The sequence below is a fragment of the Mirounga angustirostris genome, unplaced genomic scaffold (assembly GCF_029215605.1).
Source record: "Mirounga angustirostris isolate CCGP_5_RB_7025 unplaced genomic scaffold, mMirAng1.0.hap1 SCAF_6, whole genome shotgun sequence".
Taxonomy (NCBI): Eukaryota; Metazoa; Chordata; class Mammalia; order Carnivora; family Phocidae; genus Mirounga; species Mirounga angustirostris.
Genome location: NW_026991714.1, coordinates 124,732,862 through 124,755,635, shown reverse-complemented (window position 1 = coordinate 124,755,635; position 22,774 = coordinate 124,732,862). Strand labels below are relative to the sequence as shown.

General features: G+C 51.2%; 2 protein-coding genes across 5 annotated transcripts; both read right to left on the bottom strand.

The window, feature by feature from the left end:
- Window positions 1-1,111: 1,111 nt before the first annotated feature.
- HOGA1 (4-hydroxy-2-oxoglutarate aldolase 1) lies at window positions 1,112-22,745 on the bottom strand. 4 transcript variants are annotated; one of them, XR_006791355.3, is made up of 8 exons: window positions 22,189-22,745; window positions 12,283-12,411; window positions 11,965-12,092; window positions 11,370-11,504; window positions 11,025-11,121; window positions 9,246-9,379; window positions 3,669-3,830; window positions 1,906-2,044 (listed from the first exon to the last, which is right to left on the bottom strand). XR_006791355.3 is itself a non-coding variant. In XM_045878556.2 (7 exons), exons 1-7 carry the CDS (start codon window positions 22,397-22,399, stop codon window positions 1,895-1,897), a joined length of 984 nt encoding a protein of 327 aa, XP_045734512.1. In that variant the 5' UTR covers window positions 22,400-22,744; the 3' UTR covers window positions 1,112-1,894. The 4 variants fall into 4 exon arrangements, 3 of the variants coding, with proteins under 3 accessions (XP_045734512.1, XP_054364296.1, XP_045734513.1); XM_045878556.2 differs by lacking the exon at window positions 3,669-3,830 and having other exon boundaries at window positions 1,112-2,044; window positions 22,189-22,744; XM_054508321.2 differs by lacking the exons at window positions 3,669-3,830; window positions 9,246-9,379 and having other exon boundaries at window positions 1,112-2,044.
- On the bottom strand, window positions 14,007-19,048 carry CUNH10orf62 (chromosome unknown C10orf62 homolog). Its single transcript, XM_064595119.1, has 2 exons — window positions 16,604-19,048; window positions 14,007-14,123 (listed from the first exon to the last, which is right to left on the bottom strand). The coding sequence occupies exon 1, from the start codon at window positions 18,375-18,377 to the stop codon at window positions 17,691-17,693; it is 687 nt and encodes a 228-aa protein (XP_064451189.1). The 5' UTR covers window positions 18,378-19,048; the 3' UTR covers window positions 14,007-14,123; window positions 16,604-17,690.
- Window positions 22,746-22,774: the final 29 nt, after the last annotated feature.

Sequence of the window (22,774 nt, the reverse complement as noted above, 5' to 3'; positions counted from 1 at the left end):
GCACACTTTACTATGTAGTACCTAATTCTCAAAACCTCTGCAAGGCAGGAGCTTTTTTTTTCCTTTTAAATCAGACAGGCTCAGGTTGCCCAAACTAGGAAGTGGCAGAGCTGGGTGGGATTTGTATCCTGGTTTTTCTGATTCCAAATCACTTGCCACTGTACTTCTTTTGTCCTGAGCGTCCAGAGTGCCCACATCCTGAGACCAGTTATTGTCACACCTCCTAGGTAACCTTGGGCAAGTCAACTCCTGCCTGGGTTTCCCTTTTTCTGCAACAGTACCTCCCCAACTGAGCTAATGTGCAGTGTTCACCTGCCACGCTAACCCCTTCACATGTGTGATCTTATGGAACCCTGAGAGAAAGGAACTGTTACTATCCCCAAATTACAGATCGGATCAGGCACTTAAGTAGTTGCCCAAGGTCCCATCGACCCTAAGGGGCAGATCTAAGAACTTAAACCCAGGCCTGCTTAATTTAAGCCCAGAGGCTGAGTGCTTTACCAGTACACTGACCAGCCTCCCGAGCCCTAAATTCTGCCCCATAACTAAGCTGGATTCTCCTCTGAGCCAAGATCTTCTGGACGTTGCCTTGTGAGAAGAGCCCAGGTGCTAAGCCCCAAGCTTCAGTACCATCCAGATGGCCAATTTCGGTTGAAGATTGATACCTTTTATAGTCTCTTCTCTAGGCTGTGTCCTAAACAAGGATCTGTTTACCTTTCTTTTTAGCCAGAGTAATTTTTAAAACATTCATCTTGAATGTTTTAAAATACTTGACTAGTGGCAGTGGTTTACTGCCACTAGTCAAGTATCACTGAGTAAGGTTAAACATTTTTTGAGAAAGCAGCCCTTTTGGTTAATGTGCTAAAGTGTTTCTAAATATCTCAGTTGAATCTTTTTGCCTTCTACCTCCCATTCAGAACTTCAATAAGCCTTTCCCCTAGGCCACCACTGATCTAATACCTCGTTTGCTGTGGACTCTTAGGGCCTCTCTCAGAGCTGGGAGAAAGCAGACCTTGAAGGTTAAATTGCCTCTAGGAAGGTTCTTGACATCTAGGCAGGAAACCTGAGACCTACATGGCAGTGAGGTATCAATTTGTACATGGCCACACTGTTTTCACTTATTCAGCTTTATTGCAAGAACAAAGTATTATTTTTAACAATGAAAGCACAGTGCCTAAGGCAAGAGGATGGCCAGGTCTTAGACCAAGTCTCCTTCCCTAATGTCTCAGACCTAGGTTGGCTAGAAGTCTCCTTGAATGTAACATTTATCCACCAGGGGTCATTATTTACCAACTCTGGCAAGCCCCTGGATCGGCTCTGTGCTCTCTACGGTTGAGATCAAGGCTAGAGATGAGAATATGAGATAATCAAAATGGATTTAGGAAAGGGCACTGTGTCTGGAATGCAGCTTGGGGGCCTTTCAAAGGCCAGTGACACTTCTGATTAGGTTTCCGAACCCACTGCTTTCCCTGGAAGGAGTCAGGTTCTTAGGAATAGCTCTGGCTCCCCGCTGTACTGTGCTGGGCTCAGGTGTGTACCCCCAAGTCTAAGTGGCCGTCCCATCAGTAAAATACATGACCTTACTTGTGCCCAGTAGCCCCCTGCTCTTGCCCTCTAGCTCCTGGTCACGTCCCAGGGCACAGGAAGGCACAGTAGAAGGACAAGCAATTGCTCCTTCCCAGACTGAAGGTCTCTAGAGAACAGTTTAGGATACAAATGCCAGCAGTCATGGGGCTGTGAGAATAGGAAATGGGGATGCATGGCAGAGCCTGGGAGAGGCTACCTGGAGGACCGAAGTAGGGAAACAGGCTTTGAAGCCTCGTACCCCCATGTGCCTCTTCGACTGCAGGTACAAGGCAGGAAGCTGAGATGGGCTCGGGTCCTCTCCTTGCCCTCAGAGCCAGCCATTACTGCTGAAATCCGTACGCAGCTCCTCCTCGTCCGTGGGGCTCAGCTCCTGCAAGGGGGCTCGGCAGGGGCCTCCATAGTAGCCAAACCAGTCCATGGTCTTCTTCAGCCCGGGGATCCCAAAGCGCCGGGTCACCTGTGAAGCAGGGCCTGTTAGAAGAAACTGGGGAACCCCTGCATACACATGTCTGGGACACAGGTGTCACTTTCAGAAAGTTAAGGTTCCTCCCCGCCTCCCCTGGTACAGTAACTTTACCACATCGGTGACACCACGGTCAATTGGAAATTCAGACTGAGAGACCAGAAGGCAGGTCAGCAGTAGAGAACATGATGCCAACAACTCAGATTAAGGAAGGAAGTCACCTCCTTGGGTCTTAGGAAAAAAATCCACCCCATTGGGGAAAAAAGCAGCATTCAGTCATCAAGCTGGGATGGGAGAAGATAGCAATGCTGTGGGTCTGCAGCCCAGTTCCCAGGGACCTAGGGCCAGGGCACAGCAGGCCTGGGAAGCCAGGCAGGGGAAGGGTCTATGAGAGCCTCAGGCATAGCCCAGACCTCAACTGGCCCTGCAGGATGGACCCTGACCCACTCATAGCTCCTCCCTGACCCCAACTCTGAAAAACAATGCATCAGCTGTCCTGAGAAGTTCCACTGTGTAACCTTGTATCATGAGCGTTTTCTTGTCTAAAAAATGAGGGGACTGGATGACATGATATCTAAAGTGTCTTCCATTGTAAGGGGGGACCTAAAGCTATTGTGATAACTTAAAATCATGCATGGGGTCTTACAGAAAATGAAGCATCAAGTTTCTTTGCCTTCGGCATAGCAACTGGTTATTTCATGCTGATCAGAAGTGTTAGATGAATCTTTGACTACCTAAAAACTAGGAATGTAATCATTACTTAATAATGTTTTATTTGGAGGGAAGGTAAAACCTTAGAAGTATGGGCTTCATGAAGGGTAAAATAATAAAAGAGGTTGGTTGCGAGCCACTGATGAATGATTGACGACTAACTGTTTACCACTAGTGGCCGGGGAATTTTTTCTTGGAATGAGTGATACGCCATCCTCCTCCCAGGCCTGGCCCCAGCCATGATGTTCTAATAACCTGGGCTTTTCACCCAAAACCTGAGTGGGGTATGAAAGACCTAGGGGAGAGGATGGGAACAAGAAGTACCTAGAGAAAAGCCGCCTTCCACCTTAGGTGTGTGAGATCTCTGAGTTGCCCCCTCCCCAGACCCACAGAAATAATTGAATGCTTTTTGTGGTAAAGAACACAGAAAGTCCTAAATATAGCCAGGGCAGGAGGCCAGCTAGGTCGGAAGGCAGAGGAAGGACACTGTGTTCGAGCAGGGCAGGGCAATAGGGTGACATCAAGCTGCTCCTGGGGTGGCTGAGCTGACAGCCCAGGCAGCAGAAAGGTGTTCCAGGCATTCCTGAATGTGTGCCCGGAGTTGGCACACAAGAAGGCACCGAGTGAAGAGTAAGGCAGGATGGCATGCAGAGAGCTAGCATGGCAGCAAGCATCCTCTCCTCCCAAGGGGCAGCCCACGGCTTCATCTGTAAAATGAGGAGATGACAATACCTACCCCGTGTCACAAGAATCAAATGAAAAATACCACTGTAAGACCAGACCCCAAGAGACCTAAAAGCTGCTCCTTTTCCTGTCCTGGTGGTATGCTGGTTCTGGACCCTTCTCTCTGCAAGTGGGTGGGCAAAGAGAGCAGAGGTCCCACCCCGGTGGAGTGTCCGGTACATACCGGACAGTCTGTGCTCTGATGGGGCTCAGCTGAATGGCCCTCATTTCTGCAGTTCTTGCATCGTATTAATAGGGCATCCTATCCCAGGAGAACCTTCACATCCAGAGGGACTCGTGCTTGCCTCCTCAGCTGTCCTTTCTCTAAAGCTGAGTTAATCTGCCCCTTGGAGGTAAAGATACAAGCTGTGAGGGAGATCTAGAGCCCACCACTTTACCCAAACAAAACATTACTGCTTAGCCTGGGACTATCACCTCAGATGCAAAATTTAAGGGGATGCCAAAAAAATCAGTCATCCAGGTAAGTGATATTTAGTGCCATATTTTTTTAAAAATCAAAATCAATGCAAAAAAAAAAAAAATCCATGATGAACAAAGTGTCAATGTTTTAAATAAAGACAGATCCGACAGGGGCTCCTGGGTGGCTCGGTCAGTTAAGCGTCTGACTTCGGCTCAGGTCATGGTCCCAGGGTCCTGGGATCGAGCCCCGCGTCAGGCTTCTCCCTCTCCCCCTGCTGCTCTCCCTGCTTGTGCTCTCTCTCTCTCTGTCAAATAAATAAATAAAATCTTAAAAAAAAAAAAGACAGGATCCAACAGAACCGTGCCTTGCCATATTGTGGCCCGAGGCAAAAGTAAATGTGTGCCCCTATAGCCATGTTCTGTGTATTTTTTATTGGTTCATTTTTGTTTTTCTAGGAGTAGATGCAGGAAAAAATTTTTTGATGAGGTTGTTTCTATTCAAGCCAGGGAAGTAAAATTATAATAAATTATGTTTTTAATGTAGATAGGATATTTAAAACTAAAAGAATGCTGTTTTAATATACCTACTTTTTAATTTTCTAATATATTTTTTCAAATAGTTTACTGTTCTATGGGGGGCAAAAATCACCATTTAGAAAAATACTGAGCCTGGCTGGCTCAGTTGGTGGAGCCTGCAACTCCTTTTTTTTTTCTTTTTTAAGATTTTATTTATTTATTTGACAGAGAGAGCACAAGCAGGCGGAGCGGCAGGCAGAGGAAGAGGGAGAAGCAGGCTCCCCACCAAGCAGGGAACCTGACCTCCCCACTGAGCAGGGAACCTGACAGGGGGCTAGAGCCCAGGACTCTGGGATCATGACCTGAGCTGAAGGCAGACGCTTAACCGCTTAACCGACTGAGCCACCCAGGCGCCCCAAGCCTGAACTCTTGATCTTGAGGTTGGAAAGAGAAAGAAAGGAAGGGAGGGAAGGAGGGGAAATACTTAGAGTTTCCACTTCCAGGAAGATGGAATGGATGTACTTTTCCCTATTCCTCCCAACAAATATAGCTAAAAATCCTTGGACATTATATAAAAACAAACATAAGGGGGCGCCTGGGTGGCTCAGTCGGTTAAGTGGCTGCGTTCAGCTCAGGTCATGATCCCAGAGTCCCAGAATCGAGCCCCACATGGGCTCCCCACTCAGTGGGGAGTCTGCTTCTCCCTCTGCCCTTCACCCTGCTTGTGCACGTTCTCTCTCTGTCTCAAATAAATAAATAAAATCTTAAAAAACAAACAAACAAACAAACCTAAGACTCTGAAAGGTCGAGATAAGGAAGACAAACTAGGGACCTCAGGACCCAAGGAACACAGGGGTGAGTTCCCTGGCCTCAACTTGAAGCTTAAGAAGCCAGCAACCTCAAAATGCCAATGGGTACAGATAATACAAGCCCCCAACAAAAGCCTGTTCACTCAAGCCAAGGACCAGGAAGAAGCAGCCTAGCAAAAATGGAAAACTTTAAGACAATCACCACTCTACTCCAGCCAGGCACCCCAGCAAAAACTGTGGCCCCATCCCCACCATCCCCACCCAGGCCAGCAAAGGTTGAATTGGGACCCAGAACTTCTACACCACCCCCACACTCTGGCAGTAAAGAGTGCCCTTCACCCGCAACAATGGATGGTCTCAGCAGAGGCCCAGTGAGGAAAATCAGAGCTTACACGTCACTGCCCACACCGAAGGAGGTCACCCCCCTCCAGACATATTTGTAATGTCAGTGGTGGCCACGTGGGAAGCAGTAAGGAGGCATTCCTACCCCTTCCAGTCAGGGAGGCGTCACTGGAGGTCAGGGGCAGAGCTGGAATTTAAAAAAATCCTCCCCAAAAGAAATCTCCAGGCCCAAATGATCTCACTGGAGAATTCTAAAAAACGGTTAAAAAATATTTAACACCAATTCTACACAGTCTCTTCCAGAAAATAGAAGAGGAGGGAATACTTCCCAGTCAACTGATGAAGCTATTATTATCCTAAGACCAAAATCAGATAAAGGCAGCACCAAAAAAGGGGGAAAGCTATATACCACTATCTCCTATGAATATAGACAGAAAAATCTTCAACTAAGTATTCGCAAATGGAACTCAGCAATATCGGAAAAGAGTTACACATCATGACTAAGTGGGATTTATTCCAGGGATGCAAGTCTAGTTCAATATTAGAAAACTATCCATATAACTCAGCATATTAGCAGGCTAAAGAGGAAAAAAAAAAATCACACGATCATATCAATCAAGGCAGAAAAGCATTTGACAAAATACCTTCTGCAATCCCACACAGACTTGATTACTATAGGTATATAATAAATCTTAAAACCAGGTAGACTAATTACTCCCACTTTGTTATTTTTTTCCAAAATTGTTTTAGCTAGTTTAATTCCTTTGCCTCTCCATATAAACTTTAGAATAATTTGGTGTGGTTTTGCAGATAGACACACAGATGATGGGAGCAACAGAGAATCCAGAAATAGACCCACACAAATATGCCCAACTGATTTTTGACAAAGGTGCAAAAGTAATTCAATGGAAGAAAGATCATCCCTTCAACAAATGGTGGGGGAGCACGTGGATATCCAGAAGCGAAAAAAAATGAACCTCCACCTAAGTCTCACACTTCATACAAAAATGCACTCAAAATGGGTCACTGACTTGTAAAACGTAAAACTAGGGGTGCCTGGGTGGCTCAGTCGTTAAGCGTCTGCCTTCGGCTCAGGTCATGATCCCAGGGTCCTGGGATCGAGCCCCACATCGGGCTCCCTGCTTGGCAGAGAGCCTGCTTCTCCCTCTCCCACTCCCCCTGCTTATGTTTCCTCTCTCACTGTCTCTCTCTCTGTCCAAAAAAAAAAAAAAAAAAACCTTAAAAAAATTTTTTTTTTAATTAAAAAAATGTAAAACTATAAAACTTTTAGGAAAAAAAATAGGAGAAAATCCTCACAATCTAGTGCCAGGAAAAGCCTTCTTCCACTTGACATTAAAAGCATAAATATAAATGAAAATATTGATGAATTGGACGTCATCAAAATTAAAAACTTTTGTTCTGCAAAAGACCTGTTCAGAGAATGACAAGACAAGCTATAGATGGGGAGAAAATATTTGCAAACTACATATCTCACAAAGGACTGGTATCTAAAAGATATAAAGAATTTCCAAAACTCAATGGTAGAAAGAAAAAAATCCAGGGCCCCTGGGTGGCTCAGTTGGTTAAGCAACCTTTGGCTCAGGTCATGATCCCAGAGTCCTGGGATTGAGCCCCGCATCGGGCTCCCTGCTCAGTGGGGAATCTGCTTCTCCCTCTGCCTGCCGCCCCCCTGCTTGTGTGTTCTCTCTCTCTGACAAATAAATAAATAAATTTTTTTTAAAAATCCAATTATAAAATAGGCAAGAGACATACACAGACATTTCATTTAAGAAGATATACAGATGGCAAATAAAAACATGAGAAGACGTCCAATAGCATTAGTCATCAGAGAAATGCAAGCTAAAACCACACTGAAATGTTTCTACACACCTATCGGAATGGCTAAAATAAAAAATAGTCACATATGCCTAAAGCTGGTGAGGAGGCAGAGAATGGGTCAGTCATACATTTACACTGATGGAAACGCAAAACGGCATAGCCACTCTGGAGAACAGTTGGGCAGTTTCTTAAAAAACTAAACATGCAGGGTGCCTGGGTGGCTCAGTTGGTTAAGCGACTGCCTTCGGCCCAGGTCATGGTCCTAGAGTCCCTGGATCGAGTCCCGCATCGGGCTCCCTGATGGCGAGGAGCCTGCTTCTCCCTCTGACCCTCCCCCCTCTCATGTACTCTCTCTCATTCTCGCTCTCTCAAATAAATAAATAAATCTTTAAAAAAAAAAACACAAAAAACTACACATGCAATCATCATATGACCCATGAATTATGTATTTATCCCAGAAAAATGAAAACTTACAGTCACGAAAAAACGTGTACATGAATGTTCAGAGCAGCTTCTCATAGCCCTGAACTGGAAATGACCCAGCTGTCCTCCCACCAGTGAATGGTTACACACAGTGTGGCCCGGCCACACCGTGAAACACTATTCATCAATAAAAAGAACGGGCTATTGCTGCATGCAACAGCTCGGATGAATGTGCACAGAATTCTGCAGAGTGAAAGCAAGCCAATTTCAAAGGTTAGAGACCCAATGATCCCCTTCATATAGCAGTCTTGAACTGACACAACTATAAAAATGGTGAATGGATGTGCAGTTGCCGGAGTTAAGGAGGCGGTGGGGGCAGGAGGTGAGTAGGTGTAGTCATGAAAGCATAACATGAAGGATCCTTCTGGTGATAAAAATACTCTGTACCTGGACTGTATCAAAGTCCAAATCCTGGTTGTGATATTGTACTGTAATTTTGTAGGATATTCCCATTGGGGGAAACTGGGGAATGGGTACATGGACTCTCTCTGTATTCTTTCTTTTTTTTTTTTTTAATTTTTATTTATTTATTTGAGAGAGAGAGAGAAAGAGAGAGCAAGAAGGCACACGCAGGGAGAGTGGCAGAAGCAGTCTCCCTGAGATCATGACCCAAGCCAAAGGCAGACGCTTAACCGGCTGAGCCACCCAAGTGCCCCTGGATTATTTTTTACAACTTCATCTGAACCTACAGTTATCTCAAAATTAAAAGTTTAATTTAAAATACACATACAAAGGTGTCTCTAAGAACACACATTTTCCTTCCTGCCTCAGACCCCAATATGGTTCTGCACAGCGCTGCTGGGCTCTTGACAGGCATTCCATCTCGGCTCTTCTCCTTGACTTGCCCAATACAGAATTGGGGTACACCGTCTGACTGCAGAGAAGATTATTGAAAGACAAAACTCTCCTGGGAAGTCTGGGCTCTGAATACATCCAACCTTCTAACTCCTCCTTTACTCCCTATCATTCTGTTCTCCGGGATCTGACTCATAAAGCTGATGGAAAGGCCCATGATTCACTCTCCCCAGGCAGTGCATCTCTAGGTAAGGTCCCGGGATTACTTATGTCACCACAATCAGCCAGGTTGTTTGTCTCAACGCTTATTCCTGGGTCTAGAGGATTAGAATTTTAACTGGCTCCCTAAGTGAATTCCAACACAACCAACAGGGCTCAACTTTGTCTGAAGTCGTGATTGGAGTTCCCACGCTGGGAGGTTCTCTAAAAGGATTTTCTGAAAGGGAAGAGGCTATGTGGGGACGCCTGTGCCTGCCCTGGCTCCTGCCCCAATGAGGACACAGACACCCCCCCCAACACACACACACACGCCTTGGGGTCATTGGCTGGGAGCTCACCGCAGTGTTTGGCTCAATGAGGCGGTGCTGCAGTTTCTGGGCATCTTCCCATTGCCCCGTGAGGCAGAGTCGCTCCAGCTGGCACACCTGAGCCCCCAGGACATTGGCCAGGGCACACACGCCCCCCACAGCTCCTGCCCCAGAGTAAGATGCAGAACATCAGCCAGAGCCTCTTCTCACAGGCAATTCCAAAGCCTGCGCCCCCGCACCTCTTATTCTGGGGAAAGAGGATGTGGATTTCGGTGCCACTGGTTGGTCATATCCAAGGCATGCTCTGTGAGTCCAGAGTACAGATTTCCAGAGAGAAAAGCTGCCAGCATATTTGAAGTAGAATTGCACAGGCTGAAGGTCAGGGAACAGAGCCTGAAGGCTAACTTAAGAACAGTTCCTCCCCTGCACCCCCCAACACACCTCCCAGAGTAAAGTCCCACCTGCCAGTTGACACCTCCACGATCCTCTAATAGCCCCCTGACTCATCAGTCCGGGAAGGGGGTGGAGTGGACGGGAAGACCTTGCTCTTCTGAAATCTTATCTCCCCGCCCCCCCGTGAATTTGGCCTGGGACGGCGCTGGGGGTGGGGGTGGGGGTGGGGGTGGAAAGAGCCCTGGACACAGTCGGGAGACCAGGCATTTCCTCCCACTGGCAGCGTGAACTTGCCCAAGTCCTAGACTTCCCGGTCCTCTCTGTTCTCATCTGGGCAATGAAAATGGGCTGGCTGTGATCTTGGGGGGCCTTGCCACTCTGCCAGCCTGTGATGTGATTCTAAGGCTAGTTAGGGGTGACCCTAAGCACCGTGGCCTCAAGACTGGAGAGTGGGAAATTTGGAATGAGCTAAAAAAGCTGCCATTTATGGATCCCCACTCTACGCCAGGCACTACGTGGACAACGTGGCCACATTCTCACACGTTCTCACAACACCCCCCTGCTTTACAGAGTAGAAGCTCAGGCCCAGCGAGGTTGAATACCCTGCCCGGCAGTAAGTACTACCCCCCCACCCCACCTCCAGAGCCTGTGCTCTTTCCATCTGCCCCTCCCTCGGGAACAAGGCTTCAGTGGGTCCCCTCTTCTGCCCTTGCACTTTAGAGACTGTGACGTGGCAGAGGAGAGATGTGCAAGGACCCAGGCAGCAAGCCGAAGTCTGTGGAGACCAGAGGCCAGGAACCAGCATTGTCCCCTCAGCACTGGACAAGTAACACAGATCTGGCCTTGCTGCGGCTCCAGCCGAAGGGAGCAGATGCTTCCCCTCTTCCCCGCTCCCGGGCTCAAATCCAACCTGAACCCAAGGAGCCCAACCCACAACAGACCGGCGTGGTTGGTTTAACGGTGAGGTTCCTAGGATCCTGGACTAGAACAGAATCAGGCAGCTGAAGATCCCTGGCCCAACCCTATAGATCTGACAGTTCCTTCTGGCCTGGCACCAGGGGGAGGCGAAAACAGACTCCTGGACCAGAGGAAAAGCCCCAAGGCCTCTATCCTCAGAGAATGATTTACAGGGTGAGATTAGAGGGGCTAAATTTGTCAACTAAGCAGGGAGCTCAGGACTTAGAACAAACTTCGGGCATCCCTGCTACAGCCCAAGGATTATACACAACCACCCTCTACTGCCCGGAAAGGTCACTCGGAAGCACCCAATTTTCAGACAAGCGAGCAGCGTTTTGGACTCCTGAGGTTTCCAAGCAGGCAGACTGGCAAAAGGACCCCACAGAAGGGGCCCCAGCCCTCGGCGAGGGGGGCCTGGCTGTACCACCCACGACAGTGTGAGTGCAGCAGGAGGCCTACCGACGGCGTAGCTGGCCAGCAGGAAGCCAGCCGATCCAGCCAACACCTGGAAATCCTGCCTCCGGGTCTTGTGAACCATCAGCCCCATCCTGGCCACCTGCAACAGCAAACCTGCGTGAGAACCGCGCCCAGAGCTTCAACACCAAGCGAGATGGGGGCTGGGCGGGGGATGAGCCCCCCTGCCCCAGAGAGCTAGCCCCAAAACTTGGACAAAGCCCCAGAGAGCCCGCACAACGGCAAGAACCCCGAGAGCAGCCCAGGACTGAAGCGGGTCCCAGAGCTGCCCCGAAGTTGATGGCCCAGGAGACGAGGAAGGAGCCCCAGCCAGGAGACGCTGCTACTCACATCACCGCCACTGTCCTTGATGCCCACGATGTTCGGGTGCTGGGAGAGCGTGACCACCGCATCCACGGGCAGGGCCAGGCCCGTGTTGGCTGGGACGCTGTAGAGCACCACAGGGACTGGGGAGAGGTCAGCGACCTGAGGGAGGCAGAGAAGAGAGGGGAGGTGGTGGGGCCCGAGGGGCGCGAGGCACTGCCCACCACCACCAGCTCCGGGCCTGGGGCCCTGGGGGCCACCTGGATATGCCCACCTCCTGCACTAGGAGTCACAGTGCCGTGTTCCCTGCTTGTAAGCGATAATAATAACATTTCATGAGCGCTTTCTATGTGCCAGGCTCAGCTCTAAGTCCTCTGCATTTCGATGGAACTCGGTCCTCACAAGGACCCCGTGAGGAAGACCGGGCCATTCCTCCCATCTGAGAGGCGAGAAAACAGCCACACAGCGTGTTTGGCCAACGGCCCAGCGGCAGCCCTCCCCGTCCCCACGGCTGCCATTCACGGGAAGGAGGCTCCCCCTCGGCCCCCAGCTGCTCTCTCTCTCCCCAGGCAGCCTCCTCTCAGTCCCAGGCCCCAACCCCATGCCCAGGCCCCACACCCACCTTGGTGTAGTGGTGAATGAGGGCAGCGCTGCTCATGCGGCCACGATAGTAGCAAGGGGTCACCACGATGGCGGCGTCTGCCCCAACCTGGGCCATGCTCACAGTCATCTCCACAGTGGCTTGCGTGGCTATAGGAGGAAAGAGGGAGTCTTCCCTATGGGCCGCGGCGCGCGAGAGCAGGAGGCCGAAGGGCTGGGCAAGCAAGGGGTTCAGAAGAGACAGAACCAGTAGGCTGAACCAGCCCCAGGGCCAAGGAGCCTGGCTCCCCACTCCCAGGCCCCCCAAGCACCCCCAGAGCCCAGAGCACTGTGGCCTCACACTCGCAGCCAGAGCCGGCTAGCAGGAGTTTGTCCTTGGGCATGGCCTGGCGGACGCGGCTCACCACCTCCAGCCGCTCGCTGCTGGTCAGGAAGGGGAACTCGCCATTGGAGCCCTGGACCACGAAGCCTGCAAGACAGGTCCCATCACAGCCAACGCCTTCCCATCCTCTACCAACAACCGGGATGTTGCCGTTACGCACACCCAGGTCCCTACCACCCCAACGCCATAGTTTTTCACACATTTCCTTCCCATCTTTGTCCTGATGCAGGCAGATGTTTTACCCAGTTGTGACGGCAGTGTCCACACCATTTTTCTTTGTGTTAATGAAATATTTTAGCTATACCCAAAAAACTCGATAATAGTAGAATCCACAGGTGTGTACCCAGCACCCACGGCAACCCTCCCCTGATCACCTTTTTCTTCCTCTTCTAGCTGTCCCGACTCGGGTGTCATTGTTCCCGTTCATGTCTTTATACCCTTAAGGCATACATATTGACCCATAAACAAGATAGAAGACGTTTTTTGCCATTTTAAGCTTTATAGGAATGGAATCAAGCTCATACAAGCATCTGTGGTTTGCTATTTTTGCTCAAGATTATGTTGTGAGCTTTGTCCCTAGCAGTACACAGTTCTGATTCATTTTAATTGCTATATTATATTCTGTTGTGAAGTTAGACTACAATTTACTTTTCATTCTCCTTTTGGGGACATTTAGAATGTTTCCTTAGTTTTGCTATTACAAATAATGCTGAAACAAACACATCCTATAAGGTCTTCTGTGCCCATGTCTGAGCTTCTCTACAGTCTACTTGGGCGTGTAATTGCTGAGCCACATCCATGTGCATCTTCACGTGCCAAACGTCTGCCTCATTAGCCAGTTTGTACCACATGGAAGGGCCTGTTAGTGTTCATCCATGCTATCGCTGGGTATTGTCAGAGTTAATTTTTGCCAATTTTCTGGGTGAAAAGTGACATCCCATTATTTTATTTTGCATTTTCCTGTTTGACCGATCATTTGAGAGGTTTCTAACACCACCAGATAAGGTGTCAACCCTTTTATATCACAGAATTGATGCTCTTTGGCTGAATCTGAAGGGAATGTTAGAGTAAAACCATTTTCCTCTCTGCTTCTTTCATTTCACTTTCTCTTTCCTCTTCTTCCTCCTCTCTACTCCATCCCATTCCAAAAACATTGTTCTGAAATAGTTGACAAATACAGCCTATGACACAACAAGATTATTAATAAATAGGAGACCTCTTGGGAGAAAGCAAAGAAGAGAAAGCTGGGGGGCAGGATACTGATATACAAAATCCCTGCCACGCAGTTGTGAGAGATGGGCCATCACTTTGGTTTGGAGCTTCCTGACAGTCAAAGCTAAAAGGGAAATGTGATCAGCTGACAGATACGCAGGACTCAAGATCAAAGCAAAGCAGCTGCCCCAGAAACACACAGAGTTTCCTGGCATTGGGACCAAGAGAGACTGTTCCAGTGAGTCATCCTTAGGGGACACAGTGTGATGGAGAGTCAACTTTTCAACACAAACCTTTTTCCATGCTGTTCACGACACCAGCAGATTCCACGGAGTGGATTGCCAGAATAGCTCACTGGATACTTAGCAGTCCCCCCCCCCCCACTTTTTTGCCTTGGTAACATTGCAGGGAGCATCTTGAGGCAAATAGTTTTTGGCTTCTGTTGTGTTGCCTCCTCAGGATCCATTTCTCCACGTCAGGCCAGGAGCCTCCTTCTGTCTTGTTCCAAAGGTGCTGGTCCTTGGCCAGTGTGAGTGCCCCCATGTGTGAGTCGCCAACCCCGGAGAGGATTGGACCAGCATCTTCTGCTGAGAGGTCAAAGATTCTGAGATGGAACTTTTGCCACTGCCTCTATGGAAATGCCTCCAAAGACATCTCCCTCCCTCCACAACCCTGGCTGCCACCACCACCCTGGGAGGGGGCCAGGCCCATTCCTGCACCAGCCACTTCTTCGGCCGTGTTCACTCATCCCCAAGACCCCCTTCGTTCTGGGGGCCAGTTCCAGGGGCTCCTGAGCAGCAGGGCAGCTGGGTCTTGCGCTCTCCGAGGGGAGGCAGGCCCCTGTGCTCAAGACTCCCGGTGGCCTCTCCCTTGTCTCAGAAAGGAGCATGTGACCCAGGCCGGAGGAAGGCAGGCCAGGCTGGGGAGGAGGGAATATCACAGAGTCGGGAAACAGTCGGACCCAGCTCCCCTTTTGAGCAAATTACATCATGTATCTGAGTCCCCATTTCCTCTTCTACGGGATGATAATAAAAACATTTCAATCCTACCTCATAAGGCTACTTTAAAGGCCCAAACAAGAAAATGTACAAGAAAGCACCTTGAAACCTGTGAACTGATGCTGCAAAGAACCCCCCCCCCTCTCCTGGGTGGGATGTCCAGTTTTAGGCCTGCTGTGCCTCCCCTGGTGTAGAGAGGGGACTAGAGCGGGGCGGGGGTGGGGGGGGCGCCAGGGCCCCGGACGGGTCAGGGAGTGAAGACAGCATGCGATGAAAGAGCAGGTGGGTAGAGTGGTCAGATGCGTCGGCTCTGAACTGAGAGGAGCCTGCGCGAAACTCGGCGCGGGCCCTTATCAGCTATGAGATCTTGGGCAAATGGCGTCACCAAGCCTCAGCTTCCTCACATGAAAAATGGGGATATTAGTGCCCTCCTTAAAGAGTTGTGAGGCTTAAATGAGATACTACTTATAAAGTGCTTAGATTAGAACCTAGCAGTGTTAGCTGTAATTATGACAGAGTCCGGAGAAAGTGCTCAAGCCTTAAATCAGGAGGGTGGCAGCTGTGGGAGGGGAGCCTGCTCTCAGGAACTTCTCCTCCCCGATCCAGCTGCAAGACAATGCGGCTCATCACAGAAGCTACTCTCCCTCATCCCCATGGTTATGCTGACTGCTCTGGGGAGCCAGAGTGGCTGGGGGAGAGGAGTGCGTCTTCAGGGCTGGGCATGCACAAGGAACATGGTGACTGATGTGGCCCAAAGGAATCACAGTCTCTCTTACTCTTATGCCCCTTGACCCATCATCCTTGCCACCTCCCCTCAGAAGTCTTCCCAGGATCCCTCCACCAGACATCTCTCCTCTGAACTTCCATCTCCTGTTCCTTGTCCTTCCCTGTGGCCTACCCAAAAATATACAGACGTTCTCCAGAACCCTTCCATCTCCCCCACCTCCACGTGCAGGATTAGGCAAAATTTCTCAAACTGGTCTCTGCTGTAAAATGAGGAAGTTGGACTGTATGCTCTTCTACGTCCTTCTGGGCTCTAAACTTCGGAGTCACGTTTCTGGCTTTTCCTGCTACCTTTCGCGCATCTCTAAATGTTCCCCTTCAGCCAAACTGTCAAGGTCCCCCAGACACAGTGTCACGACCCTGTCTCTACACCTTTGCGCATGCTGTTCCCTTCTGCCTGGACCACCTTCCTCCCTGAGCTGCAGCCCCGGAGAGCCTTTCTCACTCCCCCTGGCTTCTGCCCCTCCTGTTATTTTGTCCCCCTTGCACAGCACATGGCCCCACTTTGCCAAGAATCATCAAGATCACAGACATCCCCTCATGTTGGCCTCCTCCACGACACCCAGTATGAAGTATTTTAAATTTAAAGTGTATATATGCACACACACACACACACATTAACATTTATATAAAGTCACTTATTAGTAATTTTAAAAAATATTCAAATACTGGGGCGCCTGCCTGGCTCAGTCAGTGGAGCATGCGACTCTTGATCTCGGGGTTGTGAGTTCGGTCCCCACGTTGGGTGTATAGATTACTTAAAATCTTTACAATAGATAGATAGATAGATGAATTCAAATACATCCAATTATGCCCCATAAAATCAATCAACAACATTTAGGGTGTTTGTAGATTTATCCATCCTTTGGAAGGATTCTGGGCGCCTTCTTCTGGGAAGTTTGAGGCCCACAGGCTGGGAAACACTGGTAAGTTCATCACAGATGCCAATGGTACATTTCTATGTAAAGGAGCCACTGGGGGTTAGACAGTGTGGTGTAGCTGACTTCTCTCAACTTTCATGGGAGACAGAGCTGCCTCCCTTTAAGCCCCTTACTGGAGGTCCCCCCTTGCCCCAGAAACGGCTTCTTGGGACCCAGGAAGAGGAGGCAGGGGAAGTCCCACGCTTGAGGGAGGGCACAGAGAGTCAGGACATGTGGTAAGAGGGCAGAGGTAAGCATGAGAGAGGGAGCCCCCTGGAGGGCCACCTCTAGGGGGCAGCACAAGGCAGGGACTTGGGGTCTGAGCTTTGGAGTCGGCCAGAGCGGGGCTCTAACTCCACCACTTACTGTCGATGCCCTGTCAGGTGAATTACAGCTCTGAGCCTCAGGTGTCTCATCTGCAGAACGGAGGTAACGCAATACTGTCTCCATGGGACTGTGCTGTAACACTTAACATAGAACATGGCACATACTAAAAACTGAAAAGAAAAAAAAAAAGAGGGAGCTGCTGGTAGTACTAGTAATACCACTAATCCATAGTACCAGCAGCAGCCCGTAGTACTAGTAATACCACTCATCCGTAGTACCAGCAGCAGCCCCAGCCACGGTAACATAAACAGGAAGAGAGAGTATATGGCACAACAGCTCTGAAGGTAGGCGGGGGAGGCATTAATGGGGATCCCAGCGGCCCCGGAAAGCAGGTGGGGCAGGGAGAGAGCACTGCAGTGCAGGAGGCCACACGACTCGAGCAGCAGGAGATAGGGTGAAGATGACACCAAGAGGACAGGAGACCCACACCCCACCTTGCTTACTAGCTTCTGAAAGCCTGTCTCTCCCCCCACCTCTCAACACCTGGCCGCTTCCTCCTTCCCTGGCCAAGAGCGGGTTGGTGGGTGCTGAGCTCCCGGGAGACGTCCCATCCCCAGAACCTGAGACCTGGGGAAGCTGATTTGTGGAGTCTTGAATCAGCCCAGCAAAAAGCCCAAGCCAAGGGCCACACGAAGAGGACTGTGGGAGCGGAACCCTCTCCCCGCATCCCCGCCCAGTCCTGAGGCTGGCCACAGAGCCCCCCAGACTCAGAATGAGGGTATACAAGGCTTTATTGGCTCAGTTCCAGGCATCTGGCGTCAGTCTGGGGGCTCTCAGCTGCTCCCGGGATCTGCCTCACCGGGCTTCTCTCGGTGGGTCTTCAGGGGCCCGGGCGTGTGTCTCGGCTGCTTCCCTTCCTTCCACCTGCCCCTCCATCGGGAGCCATTCTCCGTGACAGACCCTACTCACAGACTTGAAGGGGCCCAGGAGCCCCGTGGGGGGCTGAGGAAGAAGGGTGTTGGGCGGCAGCCTCTCACCCTGGGCCACACGGGCTGCCCCACAGGAGAGAAAACAGGCCCACGCTTGTGTGCCAGCCTGTCGGGGGAAGGGGCGTCTCCGTCTGTGGTTAGGTGATGGCTTCAAAGGGGTGGTAGGTGTGGTGGCTGCGGTCGGGCAGGCTGTGGCTCGGGTGGCTCGGATGCCCCTGGTGGCCGTGGGGACCGTGGCCATGGAAGGTGTGTGTGTGGTTCATGCCGGCTACCGCGGTTTCTCGCTGAGTGAGGAAATTCCCCTTCAGCTTCAACTCCACCTCCTCGAGGCCCTTCAGCTCCTCCTGGTTGATGTCTTTGGACTCCAGGTGGCCTGAGTTCTGGTAAATCATGGCACGCTGCAACATGGAATGAGCCAGCTGCTGTCCCAGGTTGTCCATCTCCTTGGTACAGGTGGCTACAGCAGCCCAGGTGGCCGCATCCGTGGACGAGGATCTTCCAGACTCCCGCTGGGTCTCTCTGGTCAGCGAGGAGCCAGACAACCTCTGCTTGCTGGCGAAGGACTGCTGGTGCAGAGCTGCGCCCACCTCTCCTTGCCTGGTGGTGAAGGTCTCTGTGCGCACCGTGGTGCCGGCCGCCCCACGGCCACTCTCGGGGGCAGGGGGGGTGCTGCTGCTGGCGGCCAGCTTCTCTTCAGAAAGGCGGCTAAAGTGAGACTTAATCCAGTTCTCATTCTTTGCTTGGTGACCTTCGGGTGGCCCCTGCTCCTCCTGGGCAGGAGCAGGGGATGTCTTCCTTCTCCTCCTCCTCTGAATCCACAGCATGAGGCCTCCACCGCCCAGTAAGAGGGCAGCCCCCAGCACCACCTTGCATGATGGTTGCTGGATGAGCTCCAAGAAGGCCTCCAGGACCCTACGCCAGGCAGGCAGAGCTAAGAGCGCACTGGGAGTGGGGGAGCCCGGATGGTATGGTTCATCTTGAAGGGCAGGTTCCCCGAGGCTGTCTGGCTGGCAGGCCCCCAGCTGGACCCTTCCTAGGATGCCCCTCCCACCTCAGCAATGAACCCCATTGTGAGGAAGGTGGCTAGGGGGGCGGGGTGGGGAGAGGCCACAGCATCCCTCACGTCCAACCTGGCAGGCCGTTTCCTGAGGCCCAAGTCCCGTCTCCCACCCGGACAGCTGTCCCCGAGGTCAGTGGAAAAGCAGCTTCCCCAATTCTGAGTCCCTTCTGCCTTCTGCTTGTGACCCATTCTGCAACTCAATCCTTCTTTTCCAATCTTTGGTTTCTCTCCCTCTCCATCCAGTGGCCCCCAGGGGGCAGGTGCGCCGACCACGGCTGAAGGGGTCCTTCCATTCCAGGCATCCATTCCAGGCTGCCTGACGTCGGTGTCTCCTTTCATTCAGGGCCCACCCCTGCTGCCAGCTTGGCACATTTGCAGCCTCAACCCCTTTACAGAGCAGGGTCCAGAAGGAAAGGGGCCCGGGAAGGAGCTCATTCTAGAATAACATAAGGTCACAACTGAGAGGAGACAACAGTGGGCTGAGAAGGCAGAGCAGATAGGACAGGGGTCTTCAACAGATGCCAGATCCCAGAGGCCATTCCAGGATGGGGGCTGCTACCTCGTGCCTCAGTGACACACCTGCAAGCCCAGAATTCTCCCCCCTCCCCCTGAGCCCTGGTTAAATGGGCACAGTTTAGATGATGAGCAGGTGGGCCACCTGGCCAGGCTCTCTGTAGGTACAGACAGTGGAAAGCCTGGCCCACAATCCCAAATTATATCCAGAGCCTCTCAGGGTAGAAACAGGCCTGGGCCCCTCTATTTTTCTCCCAGAGGCATCTAACACATTTTTTTAAAACCACATTTCACTTTTTAAAAGTGAATGCTAGGGGCCCCTGGGTGGCTCAGATGGTTAAGCGTCTGCCTTTGGCTCAGGTCATGATCCCAGAGTCCTGGGATCGAGTCCCGCGTCGGGATCCCTGCTCCTTGGGAGCCCGCTTCTCCCTCTGCCTCTCTCTCTCTCTCATGAATAAATAAAATCTTTAAAAAATAAAAATAAAAAAAAATAAAAGTGAATGCCAAAGTAAATGCCAAAACAGGGTTGTAAAATATGTGATTTTTTTAAACAAAATATTTTTATTTAACAAAGTAATGGCTTTAATATACACAATAATATCTTTGTCTATGTACTAAGGGAATAAGATACAAGCTCAAAGTTTTATGGGGAACATCATCTCCCTAGTCCTGCTGAAGTAGCTCTGTGGTCGTCCACTAACCTCATTTGGAAATAACAACTCAAAGTTCATCTTCGAGGTTGTTTGTAGGAGTGAGCTCAGGGCCAAATGGCCCCTCTGCAACAGTTTTACCCTCCGGTCTCTAGTTATAACTTTCATTTAAAAATGATACTCTTTATACAAATAATCAGTAAAAATTAACAATTCAAAAATAAGAAATAAAGAGAGCTACACAGTTTCAGGCAATACCTTCCAGAAGAATCTCTAACCGTTCACTGATTCATTAAAGGCAGGTTCCCACCTCCCCTTTGGAGGCCTTTTAACTTATTGTAGGAGGCCCTGGCACTGTGGTATGTGAGGGCTTCCTCCTCTGCCCCCGAGTGTTGGGCAGCAAAGCCAAAGCCGGGGGCCAGGACAGGGCCAGAAAAACATTGTCTGTAGAGCAAAAGTTGCTCACGGCTCCTTTCCCGGGCATTCTGGCTAGGTCCTGGGAGCAGTGACAGGACCCTATGGCTCTATTCTTTATGTCAGGGCCTCACACTTGAGCTCCTTGGGAGGAATGCGTTCACCCTGTGGCTCAGTTCCATTCTAAAATGAGGAAGTCAGATTAGAGAGGTTCAGGGATTTCTCAAGGTCGCCATAACTGGCAGAACCAGGATTCTTACCCAGCCTTCTAACTCGGGATGCTGAGCTGTTTCTACTCAGCCCACTGCCTCCCTGGTGTGTGGGTAAGAGAGAGATGAGGCGGGAGCAGGACCCTGTGTGGGTCAGTGGGCGCCCGTGGCCCGTGGCCTGCCAAATCCACAGCAGCCTGTGATCCTGGGCACCCCCGTGTGCTCTGCAGGAGTGAATGAGCAGCTAGGAGGGAAGGAAAGGTCCAGAGAAGAGGCTGGGGGTGTCTGTGGATTCTCTGGGTGGCAGGCAGGCACTGGACACAGAGTTCACCCTCCCCACCCCCTGCACCAGGGTGTCATTGAACCTGGAGGGTGAAGCCGAGTCTTCCTTCCTTTTAAGATTCAAGGAGCAAGGGGCGCCTGGCTGGCTCAGTCAGTGGAGCATGCGGCTCTTGATCTTGCGGTCATGAGTTCAAACCCCATGCTGGGCATAGAGATTACATAAAAATTTTTTTTTTTAATAAATAAGAGATTCAAGGAGCTTCTCACTTTGCTTCAAGAGACGCAGGCCTCCGTGCAGACTCTCAGGCCCCAGCAAGCTGAGCCCGAAAAGAAATTTACTTAGAGTTTGTGTCACTGCTCACCATGGGCATCCACAGGGCATTCACTGAGCCCTAGCAAAGGGTCCCATCACCTCAACCCTGAGATGTGGATGGGGTTTGGTCAGGTCAGTAGTCACTGTCACAAAGCAGCTCTATGGACCTGTGGTCCTAGTGATTGTGACCACTGGATCCATAACTTCTAGGGTACATCACCCTTTTCTATTCACAGTGTGCTTTCATCTGCCCTCTCTTGGATTTCTCTCCCAGCCATTGTACGATGTGGGCATCATTACTCCCAGGTGTCAGATGGGGAGACTGAGGCTTAGAGAGATGATCTCACAGCTAGGTGGCAGAGTTGTGATCTGAATCCAGAGTCCATGTTCTCAACTGCTCTGCTGCCCCGCCTCGGTCAGAACCTCTCCACTCCCAGAGCTGGTGCCAACCAGACTTTATTTGTTGAAACAGTCTGGTCTAGCAGCTCAGCGGTTAGTGCTGTGGAGTGAAACCAAGCATAGCCCTGCAGTCAGACCTGGGTTCAAATCCCAGCTCAGCCATGTATTAGCAATGACCTTGGGCAAGCAACCGTGTCACTCTGAGCCCCAGCTCCCCGTCTGTGAAACGGGGCTAGTGAGATTACCGCCTCAGGGACTTGTTACGGGTGACAGACGAGGGTGGGCAGGATGGGAGGACCTGGCCACTTCTTCCCTTCATTTATTGTGCCTGTGGCTGTGCTGCATGTTGTCCGGTCCCTGACCTCAGCGAGGGGAGACCCACGTGTAAAGAGGAAATGAGTCAGAGGATCCAGGGGGGCTTGGCTCAGAAGAGCATGTGCAAACAAGGCTTGTAGGGAGATGAGCCCACTGGCTGGGTTGCCACGTGACGCCCCCAGCTGCCTTCACAACCGCACAGTGTTTAGCTGACAAGGACTTTCATACCCATTACCTAGGGCCTAAGAAGGCACTCTTGTAGTTTACAACTGGGGAAACCGAGGCAGGTGAGACTCAGTCAAGGTTGCACGCCAGCAAGGAGCTTCCTGCCTCCTGACCCCAGAGCAGTGCCCCCTGCTCCTCTCCCAGAATAAAACGACTCCTCCTGAGGTACCCAATGTCTCTGAGCAGCTCACTGGCTGAGGAGACTGGGGTCATTCACCTCTCCCCCGACTCCCCCAGAGGACAGACCCCACTTACCTCGGAAGGGGAAGGTACCCAATTTGTGCAGGTTCTCCTCCAGTTTCCCATAGTCCACCTCTGCCGTGGCAGTGAAGGGGGTGGTCACAGGGGGGTAGATGCCTGCAATGTCCACCTTCCTCCCCTCCCCTGAGGCCCAGCCCCCCACATTCCTGGACAAACCCCTGCTCAGCCCCTGCCTCACGGAGGACCAGACTCCACGGCCCAACATCTCTGCAAGAGGCCCGAGGCCCAGCTGGTCTCTGCCCCTGAGTGAGGCTGAGTCTGAACTCCTTCCTACCCTGTTAATGATCAGTGTGTCTAGTTAAAAATTTGCTGCCCCTGACTACTGGTGCTGGGGCAGGCCTGGGCTGAGAGTCCCCAGGGTCAGAGGCTAAGCCTATAGGCCCCATGGCCTCGCTCCCCTTAGGGGGCAGCTGGACAAATGCCACAACCGAGTGTCCCTCGGGCCAGGCGCGGGGGGCGGTCGGTTCCTGGAGCACCGACCCTACAGGGCTTCTCCAGTGGGGCCCGGGCCCTCCTCCCACAATTCCCGGCCCCAAAGCCCGGAAGGCAGGCCGCGGTTGGCGAAGCCGATTGGCTGAGC

Excerpts from the sequence above, each read along its gene's own strand:
- CUNH10orf62 (XM_064595119.1), bottom strand. The coding sequence starts at position 18,377 with ATGCTGTGGATTCAGAGGAGGAGGAGAAGGAAGACATCCCCTGCTCCT.
- HOGA1 (XM_045878556.2), bottom strand. The coding sequence starts at position 22,399 with ATGTTGGGCCGTGGAGTCTGGTCCTCCGTGAGGCAGGGGCTGAGCAGG. Across the intron at positions 12,093-12,282 it reads AGCCGGCTCTGGCTGCGAGT|CCACGCAAGCCACTGTGGAG; the intron begins GTGAGGCCACAG and ends TTCCTCCTATAG. Across the intron at positions 2,045-9,245 it reads TCATTGAGCCAAACACTGCG|GTGACCCGGCGCTTTGGGAT; the intron begins GTGAGCTCCCAG and ends CCTGCTTCACAG.